General features: G+C 46.6%; 1 protein-coding gene across 1 annotated transcript in view; it reads right to left on the reverse strand.

Annotated features, from left to right (window-relative positions):
• Positions 1-242: 242 nt before the first annotated feature.
• Positions 243-12,168, reverse strand: part of ULK1 (unc-51 like autophagy activating kinase 1) — an 85,753-nt gene continuing 73,827 nt past the window's right edge. Inside the window, exons 24-29 of the mRNA XM_010581724.1 lie at positions 11,374-11,561; positions 8,459-8,637; positions 8,200-8,318; positions 5,781-5,938; positions 5,427-5,562; positions 243-3,475 (exon numbers count right to left, since the gene is read on the reverse strand). Coding sequence (XP_010580026.1) covers positions 3,420-3,475; positions 5,427-5,562; positions 5,781-5,938; positions 8,200-8,318; positions 8,459-8,637; positions 11,374-11,561 — 836 coding nt within the window. The 3' untranslated portion in view covers positions 243-3,419. The remainder of the gene's footprint in view (positions 3,476-5,426; positions 5,563-5,780; positions 5,939-8,199; positions 8,319-8,458; positions 8,638-11,373; positions 11,562-12,168) is intronic.

A 12,168-nucleotide genomic window follows, 5' to 3' on the forward strand; every position in this document is an offset into this window, starting at 1 on the left:
AATAAGGACAGATGAACCACTGACTACAGCTCCCACCCAGAAACTGGCTTCAACTTTTCCAAATTCAAAGGCTTCATCTGCGGATTTAGGCAACGTAGCTTGTTCTGTCGCAAGCTTCACCCTCTGTGAAAAGGGGTTAACAGCACTTTTTCACCTGAAAGGGCTGGTAGAACCACATACATTAAATACCTTACTCGGATACCACACTAAACTGGAATTACAAAGTACTGAAAGCAGGCCGCTAACAATTTCAAATCAATTTTATTTTCTTAAATTGGTGTTGTACAATTTAAAGCCAAAAAAAAAGTCACACAAAACACAAATAAAAAATGTTGACAAAGTATCAAGCATTACCTTATAAAGAACATCATCATACGCTCTCACAAACCTGAAGATACATGTTTATTAGACTGAGGTTTCTTGAAATCTATTAAAGACGCTAGACACAAACGCTGCAACAGTAACAAAGCCATGACAATAGCAGGTGGACTACACTAGCAACTTCAACAATGGTTGGGGGGTTGGTTTTTGGGGTTTTTTCTTTTTTTTTTTTTTTTTTTGCATACCTTATTGTCTACAAAGCAATAAATATTTTTCACCAAAAAAGTTGGTTTCACGCTACATGCAGTTAGATAAAAAAGTCACCAAAGTGATGGCAAAATAAATCACCTGTCTGATTTGTTATTCTTTTTTTTTTTTTTCCCTCCCCCATTTTGGGGGTTTTTTTTGTGTGGTTTTTTGTGTTTTTTTTTTTTTTTTTTAATTCAAGCACAGTGGCTAAGTTTCAAGTATTGAGAGAAAACATATATATATATACACATGTTTGTGTTTGTGTGTGTATCTATATACATACACACACATACACACACATATCCTTGTATGTATATACACAAACACATACATATATATTGGTTGTAGGTCTGTAAACCACAATTTTTTGGAGCAATATATACTTGTATACATTGAATGTGGACAACTTTGATACATTCAAGTAATTAAGTACAGCTGGAAGGTTAGTGCTGAGCTTGCCACACACAGAGATCGTTACACCTGCGGCAGAGACATGGATCCCGGGCTGTGCTTCTCCTTGGCAGGAGGCCCTCGGTGTACACTCGGGGTTTGCCGGGAGGGTTCGGGGTGCGTAGCAGGTGTCTGTATTGCAGAGTCAGTCCTGGCTTAGTGCTTTCGTGCTGCCTCCCGGTGCACCGCTCCCACCTGCAGCATAGCCCTTTGCAGAACTGGGAAAAGCCTTTCGGAAGCAGTCTGGGTCTCCTCGGCATTTCTGTCCACAGGCTGGGGGGGGTCGGTTTGTTGTTTTTGTCTTTTTTTTGTGTCTTTTTTTCCCAGGCACAAGCGCAAACGGCCACAGAAGCAGCAGGCTGTGAACGTATGATGTAACAGCAGCCCAGTACTGAAGCATTTGTGAAAGCTACACTTAAACTTCCCTGGTTGGGGCAATTGGAAATATTTTTAAATTTCTTTATTGGCATTTCTGCTCTGTGATCAGAAACACCCATGTTGCCAAAGATGACGCCAGCTCCAAAGCCAATTAAGTTGCTCCTGAAACCCTTGTAAAGTATCACACTGAACGTGCCATTATTGAGAGAAAAAAAGCAATGAGGACTTAACCACCATGTGCAAAATATTTTTAGATCCCCAAAAACAAAGCCTGAGGTTTCGAGTTGCTTTCAAAGATACTTTTCTGCCCAGCGCTAACAAAATACTGCCACAACTCTGATAAATTAAGACACACACATGCGCACGCAGACAGACGGAAAGGCAGCCAGCTATCCTCTCACGCACATGCTCACAGCATCCGAAGCCTCAACCAGAACTCGAGCCACTCGCACCCACAGTCTCATTTGGCTACAGAGTCTCCCTAAAAGAAATGCTGAACATAAAAATGAACACTACAAGATTTCTTTATAAAAAAAATGAAGCAGCAAATAAAACTTCTTAAAAAATGCGTTTCCAATTGTAAGTGTGTAGGATCTTAACGCCTGTTCTTGAGCTCTTAAAAAGCACGGAGCTTTATATTGACTGTCCTTAAAAGAACATTTAAATAAAAAAAACCAAAACAAAACACATCTTGGTACTGCCAGACTGCAAGTCAGCTTTGCCTGGTGTGGAGGAGGAACAGCACAGACTCTGCAGTGCTTTTTGCCTCACACTCACGAGATACAGTACAGTTAAATACGTACAGTTACACACAAACCATATATATATATCAATATATATTCACCCTTAGGAATACATATTAATATACGCACACACGTAGTGCAATAAAACAACCAGGAAGCAAGGAAAGGAATAAAGAGAACAGCATTCCTAACAGTCGTGATGTTCCTGGGTTGTTGTGTGATGCAAAGTCAACTTCTCAAAGTTCCCATAGTGTGTAAAGTGCTCCTTTGATTCACAAAGCTAGTGTTTTCAGTTTGGGGGGGCGGGGGGGTGGTGAGGGCTCCAGGAAAGGGGTCATTGAGCCAACAGCTGAAAGCAGGACAGCGCTAGTGCTTCCTCCTGGTAGATATGTACTGACAGGCCGAGCTGAACAGCCAGGAGTCTTTCACGTTAATCCCGCTGCACTCGGGGACCAAGGAAGGAACGGATTCATTTTGGCTTTTCACAAACACAGGAGTGTTACACTTTCTGTCGTCCTCCTGTTTCCTGCGCAGAGTCTCTTTCCCTGTGTCGTTCGCCCATCCAGGCAGACAGGCAGTCCACACGGCAGCCACGGGAGATGCAAACTTCCCCAGCAGCAGCGTGTCCTCTGCCTCGCTCGGTAAGTCTGTAGCAGGTGGGAGCTGCTTCAGCAACGCTCAGGCAAAAGGGAGCCGACTCCCTCCTCTCTGCCATTCTGTAAGCACTCCAAGGCATAAACACGTACGAGAAGGGATAAAGGAGAGAAAGGAGGGGAGCCTCGGGTTGCCAGGAAGCTTGAAGATGCCTGGCTCTCAGCTAGGATAGGGGAAAGTACACAAACTGGCCTTGATTTCTGAATGACACCCTCCAACGTTAACTGAAGCCAGCAGTTTCAGCACATCCATTGCCTGCAATGGACACAGCACTGGAATACCCTGTTCTTGAGCAAGAGGGATAGGCAGCAGTCTTATCCTTCAAAGTGCTGGGAAGAAGCAGACTTCTATCCTTCATCCCCTCTGCCAACGAGGGAATCTTTCCAGATCGGCTACGTCTTCGCCGAGGCCTTTGGGCAGGGAAGTATTTGTGCTTGCTGCAGTCACACATCCCCACAAAGGAATCCAAGTCTGTGAAACAACTTCCCAAAATGTCAAAATACAAAACACTGAGCAGTTCACCCTCCAGGTCTCCTACTGCCAAAACCGTTTCCCACCGCAGCAGCAGGCCGTTGGAAACAAAGTGATCGGCTGGGGCGAGATGTCTGAACAACAACACTGAAATCAGGCACAGAACCCCGACAGCAGAGCTGACAGCCTGCGCTCGATGCACAGTTTACCTGAGAGACAGAAAAAACAACAAAAGAAATCAACTTCTCATTTTCCTAGCAATATAAAGACTACCAAAACATGCTGGAGATTGAAGGAAAAAAAAAAAAAAGCAGAACTTCAGCAAATCTAAGCAGCCCTTCAAGAATCGTTACCAGGTACTGATTTAGACTAGATGAGGACCTGACTGCAAACACCATGCTGGGAAGGGACAGGTCAAAGGGTTGAATAATCAGGGATCCAATAACAAAAGCCAGGAAGCAGCAGTTGTGATAGAGGTATCAAGATGTTATAAAGAACCACCATCCGCCGGGAACAATTTATTCACTTTTAGTTATTGGAGCGGCTTTTGCCAGCAGGCAGGATGACTCAAGGTCTCCAATGCCATTTGTCATGGCTTACAACTGAGAGACTGAGCCCAGCCCAGCAGAGTCAGTGCCAGATTCTCACTGTCTGAGCCCAAGACTCTCTCAGAATCTAAATGTTCGGTGGGATTCATTGCTCTCACAGGAAGACTTGCTGTATTTCTAGGTTCATCATTTTACTTTTCAGAAATAAGTAATCATATACCTGAGATCTAAAATGAAATGTATACCCACTACAGTCTACCAGAGAACAGCTCAATCAGGAAGCTGGAACATAGGGTAAAACAGGGAATACCAGGATATCAACTAGGAAAAGAAATCTATTAGATGCATTAACTGTATCTCTGGACAAAAGATGTGATTCAGGTTGGTAAGAAATGGTACAATAGAAACTACTTAGTAGTCCCTATTCACTTAGCCTTCCAGTACCACACACCACCCGCCAATCTCCCTTTGCTCTCCTTCAGTGAGCCTCATGTCAACTGTGAAAGTTGGTGATAATTAACTGACTGATTGCCTGTGAGCCAGAAATCTCTTCTCTCATTACCCATCCAAGAGCTCTGCCTACACAGACGGCTAGAGCAGCCTGGCAGCACTCTGGACGCTGGCCCAAGAAAGGCATTCGGTAGCCAGCAGAGGGGAGAGGCATGGTTTGCCAGCTGCGGCCTTTCCCTTCAGCCGTACTGACGCCAACAGGAGCTGCTGCGGATGGGCTGGTTTAGCTGTGGCAGAGCAGAGCCAAGGCCAAGTAAAGCTGCTCTAACAGATGATGGCTATCCCCCATCCCCTCTGCCCGCCTCCCATACAGAGAGATGACAGAGGTGATTAAACCAGAGCCATAAGGGCAGGGAAAGTGCGCTCAGAGCAAGTGAAATCAGTCCTTTCCACTCCACATGGAGTGTGGACTTGCGGAGCCTGCAGCAGCGGAGAATAACATCCCTCATGACAAAGGGAGAGCGCAGGAGAGATGACAGCTTGGAGCAGCAGACAGAGGAGTCCATCTGTCCCTGGGAGAGGAAGCCAAACGATAGCAAGTAGGTAAGAGTTTGGCTTTCACTGCTACAGAAGCACTTGCTGATGAGAAAAATACGTCTGCTGCCTTCTCAGCCAGGCCTGGCGCTGGGGAACCAGACAGGCGAGCAGTCCTGTTTCAGGAGACATGCTGGAAGGAGCCCTCACTGTACTGATCGGCCATCTCCGCCCGACAGCTGTTCCAGTTTCACGTTCCCAAGTGCTCTGTGCAATCAGAGGGATGGTTCCGGCTGGAAACCAAACCCAGGCCCCTGCTGTCGCCAAACCACTTCCTTCAGCGAGTTCTTTCACACATCAAAAGCTCCAACAAAGCCCTGGCAATCGCTCTGCATGTGAAGCTCTCAAAATATGGCTCAGAACAGGGACCTGCATTTCTAACAGTTCTCCCGCTGGGAAAGTAGGAGGCCAGGCTGCGAGGAGCTACAACAAGCCAAGAGATCTCCGCTATGTCCACCAAGAATTAGCCAAAGGAAAAAAGGATGCTGGGTACTGAAATTTCTGATCCATTGAGCTAGAAAAGCACATGTTCTAGTGGGAGAAAAAAAAAAAGTCACTGAACACTCACATTTATTGATGTTTTCTATGTCCCCCTGTTCAGTGATGATGTTCAGGAGCCCCTCCATCAGCAGCAGAGCCTTGTGGTACCTCTGTGCACAGTCCTCTCTGTGGTGGAACATCTCATCCAGGGCTGCAGACTGCACCTGCAGGCAAGAACCCCGTGCCAAGAGGTTACTCCCAGACCAAGATCCAGCTTTCCCAGCATGGCCCCCCAGCTGCATGAACACCTCCCTTGCCCAGCCTCCAAAGGCTGCACACAGCACCATGAGTAACACCATCTGCTAAGGCCACCAGCAGGAACCATTAATGCCTGACACTTGCTCTGCACTATCCCCGATTCCAGGCACTGTATGGTTATTACCATTTGCACAGCATAGCTGAAGATGAGCTTCTCTGCGGTGATGCTGTTGATCCGATCCATGAGTTTCTGTTTGTCCAAGAAGAACCTCTGGAGTCTCATGTTGAGGCAGTGGCAGGATGATACACTGGATTTATAAAGCTCATTCAGCTTCTTCACAACTACAGTAAAGGAAAGAAACGCTTTAGGCGCTACTTCCACTTCTCCCTGTACCTCCCAATCTCCACAAGCAGGACCCCAAATGAGTAACTTCCAGACAACGGGGTTACGTGAAAGCCAAAAGACTGGCAGGAAAGTACTTGCTGCACCAACAGGGTCTTTTTCCTTTCGTCTGTCACCTTCACCAGTTATAAGCCTGCACGTGGCAAAGCCTACATATATGCCTAGTTCACCTGAGGCCAGGTCTATTTTTGTTCCCTTCAGCTGCCACAAGGCAGAGAGCAGTCTGCACCATGCAAGATGTTTCACGCACCACCAGAAGCAACAGACGTGCCAGATACAAAGCTTCTGCTACTTTGATGGGTGATGACGTGCCATGAAGAAGTACGTGACTTGCATGTGGTAGCTGTTGGAGCTGAGTGTGGATGAGCAGCACTGACTAAGCAAGGGAATCTCTCTCGGGACTCTGCTGTCCCAGAATGAAAAGACACTGATGCCTGTGAAAGGCCACCTTCTATTCCTGAACAACGGCAGCTTGTATGGGAAGGTTATGGGACAGAAAATCAGGAATCAGATATGATTCTGAGGGGTTAAATAACAATCCAAAACAGCAAGTGATGCCACAGGCTTGAGCCTCCCTAGCTGCATGGCATGATCTACAAAAGTACTGAATACAAACTCCCACCAACATCTTATGAGTATTAACTGCTATGTGCAGATTTGAAAATCCCCACACTGCATGATTTGCTCCTGGGGGAGGCAGATTAACCCATACCATGAACCAGCCTCTCTCAGCTACGATGCAGAGGGGCAACCTCACTTGACAGACAGGCCTTGCAACTATATCTAGCCTTCCCAGGCAGAGATGAGAGAGCAGAGAGCCAGAGAAGAGACTGCCTCCAGGAAGAAAGGCTGCTGTAACTCTTCATCAGAGAAAAGGACAAAGGCACAAAAACATAACCCTCTCAGGGTCAGACTGCCAGATCACCCTTGCTCAGAAGGAATCCGAGAGGGAGTGGGAAGCCTAAAGCTCGTGGGTCACATCAGGAGGGCAAAACGAAAAACTCCACGACAAGAGGGTCAAGAAAGACTATTTAAAAACCAAACCCAAAACAACACACAAATACAGCAACATCCTCCTCCACGGAATTCAATCAGAGCTCTGAGCTGTGACCAAATTATCAGGAAAAAAGAGAATGACTGTAGGTAGGGACCCTGCCTGGCACACGCTGCCCAAGGATACTCCAGGGCAGTGTCCTGTTGCACTTCCCTGCTTTTTCCATATACATTGGACACAAGTACCTTGTAAACCCTCTTGTCCTCACTGTGCCCTGAAAAGCCTCAAGGGAGCAGTACTTTGTGGGGAGAGAAACAAGAAAAGACAGCCTTGCCCAATTCCCACACACTGAAGGACAAATTACACTATGAAGCTAGAAGTTGCAATCTGCCCCGAAAAGGAGTAATTTATTTGGGTTATGACAACTTTCCTGTTAGCCTGAATTTGTGGAGGATGTGTAGCTAAACCTGTGTATCTTGCTCCATACTGCCTACTACAACGTATGTGTGCTCAATGTATTTAACTTTGGTTTTTTTACACCACATCCCAAGGCAGCATGAGTACTTTCAAAGACTAAGCTCTTGAGGAAGGTGGCTGGTGGGTCAAGTACTTCAAGTGCTTCAAAAAGCTCCCTCAGTAATATTACAATGGTAGTATTAAAATTATTTCTTCTAATCACTGAATCACAGCCAACTTGCATGACAAGCCAGCCAGTCAGATGCAAATGTAAGGCCGTTAACACTAGCAAAGAAGTGACTCTAGCATTACCAGTATTTTACTTCCTGTGTTTTTGTTTCACTTGAAAAATCATCACTGCCAAGACAGGTCTCCATTTGCCAAGTAAGCACTTCCTAGGACATGCACTGTGTAATTAAGTTGGACTTACGTCAAGTACAAATAAGTACCTGAGACAGAGATGTACAAGGAATCAGGCAAGATACATTCGCCTCTCACTAATTAGTGCTGAAGATTCTCACAGGGGCACAAGCAAAAGCTTTGAGACATAAAGTCAACGTGACGAGAGGAACATTCCCCTCAGTGCGAATAAAAAAAGACCTGGCTGTGCAAGGGGACAATAAGAAATTAAGCCCCTGGGCATACCGGTGAGGGTTCACACTCACTCAACCCCCTCCATACCCTTTGCGATACTTTTAATACTTCCATTCCAGGGAAGTCCTTTGCGCCATGAGCCCAGCGGCCCCTTACCTTGCTTGACGGTGGAGGAGAGGCACAGCTTGCCAGCTTTGATCTGCTCTATGGCCATCTGCAGCCCTGAGGACAGAAGCTCTGCTACTTTCAGGTACAGCACAAGCTGCTCTGCGTAGCTGCAAAGAAAGCACATCGCAATGCAAACAGATCAACGGCACAGTGGCCAGTGTCTCGAAGGACTTCTGGTACGGACTGATACGTGGGGTGGAAGTAACAGAAGAGTTGGGAGCGGGGTGGCTCTCTCCTCGGTCCTTACCTCCACTCCCGGCTGAGGAGGCTGATCTGGTCGGCCACCACGCTCTCCTGGAGCTGGTACTCAGATGTCACTGAACTGCTCATCTCGCTGGAGCTGCCTTTAAGGGCGGCAATTTCCATCACGTAGTGGACAAAGGCCAGCGTGAAGCGGAGGCTGCGCAGGATGTCGGTGTGCTCTTGCTGTTGAAGGGATGCCAAGGTGGGGGTTACAGAGGGAAAGCTGGCATGCCAGGGAGGGCTGCTCACCTAGAGCTGTGCCAGTGACACATCCCAGCTTACAGAAATAACACCCGGGCCCCAAAGCCCCCTACACCTCTGCTTTGGGCAGGGACAGCCAAACTGAGCCCTGAGCCTGCACACTACACCAGTTCCTCCTCCACAGTAACAGCAGCAAGCAACCATCCCAGGCCAGAAATTTCCAGAAAGGTCCCTGAGAAGCTGGCGAGACTTGCTCCAAAATGACATGCCCCCTTCTCAAGGAGGATCCCAGCTCTCTGGGACTCTTTCAGAAGTCAGCCAGGAAGGGGGAGAGACCATCTGCGCCACAGGCCCAGCTCTGGTCCCCACCACAGCAATGCTGCTACAAAACTGAAAGCGGGTGTGGATTTCATGAGTGACAACCTCCTACGCCACAGAAAACTCCAAACGCAGTGTGTCCCACCCACAGCCCAGCCCTCACTTAGCCCTTGGTCTTTATATCCTCCCAGTTCAGTGCAGTGAGCCCTGGGTGAGATCCTCTGAAGGGACAGCAAGGACAATCTTTTATCTGCAACTCCTTGCCACTTAGCGAGTGGCATACACACTAAGTGCTACGTTCATTTCAAAGCAGTTGTTCCTCTGCTATTACAGATCAAAGGGGATTATCCCATTTCTGGGAAGCTGCATTGCTTAAGTCACTGAAAACATTTTTGGGAAGTTAGTATTTGTGGAAAAACTGAATGCTTGTGGGTCCTAGAAAATGAACTGCTGCCTGGAACAGATGCAACTCCATTGTTCAAACTCTTTCTGCAGAGCAGTAGCTAACCTGCTTGATCTTCAAACATTCAGTGGCTCGATTCTCTCAAAGGGGGCTGGTAAGGATCTTTCCTACATGAATTTATCAAAAAAACCCCACACTCAAGTTCTACAAGCTTTTGTTTTTCATTCACTGGCTCAGGCACTTGGCTGCTAAGGCAGCTTTGACTATCTGAAATACAAATCTCTCCTCCCACCATCTTGCTACCTGGACAGTCCAGTAAGGTCAGGAAGTGTTATCTCCATCTTCCTCTGTTTAAAAGCAGAGGAGGAACTTGTAGATTAAGTAATTGCTAAGTCATACAAGAAGTTTGTGGCAGAGCAGGAAACTGCTGAGATCTTGCAGGTCTCAGCCTGGTATCTCTAACCAATGCACAGGCCTTCCTCTCTGCTTATACAGTCAGCTTCTACTCATTATGCTGGCATTTGTAGCCTCATTTGGCATCACAAGAGTCTTTCCTCCTGTAGCCATCTCTGTATTGTGTTTTTAAAAGCACTGCAAAAGAAACTAAAATGTAGCCTTCAGTTTGCCTTGTCTGCACCCAAAGAAACTTCTACAAAAAGATGGAAGAACCACCCATCCGAATGCAACAGCTTTGCTCAAGATAAAAAAAGGTGCTTAAACAGTAAGATTTCAATGCCCTGAAACTATCAGCAGAAATCAGAAAATCTGCCAGGTTTGCATTCTGGCCAACTCCACAGAGCACAAAGGGTCTCAATATATGCTGTAAAGGTTTTGCAACATGCAAATGGATTACTGTGCTCAGCAGAAATGATGACCGAACACAAATGACTCAACAGACATAGAAGCTGAGTTAAGTGCTACTAGCAAGATAAAAGTTGATACTTCCTTAGGACACCTCTCTTCAGACCAGTGTCTGGAAGTGGTGGCAGCTGGCAGGGCCCCATACTTCTGGGACCTCACACAGGCAGGATCCTCAGTTAAACTCACTACTATTGTGATCACATCAATGCTGAAAGTCCTAGCCCTGTGGCTCTGCAGGTAATTAAGCAAACAAATGCAATTCAATGCATAATTGACAAAAAAATTGAGCTAAATAAAATCTGAAGTAGAAGAGCAAACCCACATCCCTGAAACAATGTATGCATAACTCTGCGGGTATCTAGGGGTTTTTAGCAACACCAGCAAAATTCAGATACAAAGAGCCTTCCTCAGTCCCAGACAGCCTAAGGAGGTATGACGAACAGAGCTGAAACCATGACTGAACCTGCCTCCCACCTCTACTGCAAATGGGCAGCCTGACCTACATTTCAAATATATCTCAGCTACAAAAGCATTTGCTCCGCTTCAGCCTGTCTTCAGCCTGCAGAGAAGGGGAGCCTGGCAGCCTTCTCACCTTGACAATCTGCTTCAGCTGTTCTGGCGCAGAACATGGTGTCCCCCTGCTCCCATCAGTAGCATAAGTGTCAGGTTTGCTTTTTTTCAGATACTTTCAGCAGAGGCTGTATCACTGCCTGACTCCCCAAGTGCATGCAGCAGGCAGTCATTTGATACACTAAGCTACTCACGCTCTCAAGTCAGCTATTTTAAAAGAGAAAAGGCCCAAAGTACCCAGGTTTTCTTCAGAAACTGTTAATACAGAAGGCATCAGATAACTGATGTTTCCAGCCTGCAATTTCAGCTTTGGAAATGGTGAATTTTAACCCCAGTCATGGACTGTCTCATCGACTAAACAACTTGGTAGCAGGCTCAAAAGTCACTGTGCTAAATATGCCCTGGGCTTTCTGAGCACTGCACTGGTCTGGCTCTCTTGAAACCAGTTTGCTCCATCTTTGGAAGCAACCCCCTTGGCTCCAAACACGGAGTCATCTGACCTCTGGATTTGCTTTACTTTTAGTCCCCCGTCCTCTGCCCCTACCAAGTCCCTGGGATATACCCACCTCCATGAGCGTCTCTTCGGGCAACTCTGGTGCCTCAAATGTAACAGCACCTTCCAGATTAGCGGTGATCGGATCGGCAAAAGCATACCGGAGACTTGAGGTGCCTTCCACAGCATCCCCACCAGTTCCCACTGCCAAGTGCCTGCCGGTGTATGAGCCTCCAGAACTGAGAGAGCTGGAAGACCCTACTGAGAAGAAAAATAGGTAAAGGAATTACTGAAGATAATAACAGTAGGCCAGGTATTCCTCACCCAGCAGAGAGGACTACCCTGTAGGATCCAGGATCCTGGATCTGATAGGAGCCAGCAACAGGTACTTTGGAGGAAGATGCAAAGACTCTTGATGTAGAATAACCACTCCCCAACATAACCTCCTTAGCGACTCAGGTAGACCAGCTTACAAGCTCAAGCAGATTTAATGCACCTTCCAGAACGTCTGTCATTTATGGAGACAATTCAGAAATACTTTTTTTTTTTTTTTCTTTTTTGTCCAAACCCTTTCTGAATCCTGCCACAATATCTTGGGCTGACTTTTATCATACACTGCCATAGCCAACTTCCCCATCATCGGTCAGTGTGGTTTGAACCCTGGTTCCCTAGTTTTTACACTATCACTGAATGAGCACCTCTGACAAGTGAGGTTTTTATCATGGTTTTAAAACACCAAACACTTACATGAAACCAGGAAAGCTTTCTATTACATGCCCTGCACTTCTGCTTCCCCCTCTTTACAAATAGGAGGCTGGGCAGAGAGTAAGTGACTTCAGCTGAGTCAAGACCCTAACCTCAGGATTCA

This window comes from Haliaeetus leucocephalus, unplaced genomic scaffold (assembly GCF_000737465.1).
Source record: "Haliaeetus leucocephalus isolate CR32 unplaced genomic scaffold, Haliaeetus_leucocephalus-4.0 Scaffold802, whole genome shotgun sequence".
In the NCBI taxonomy this organism is placed as follows: Eukaryota; Metazoa; Chordata; class Aves; order Accipitriformes; family Accipitridae; genus Haliaeetus; species Haliaeetus leucocephalus.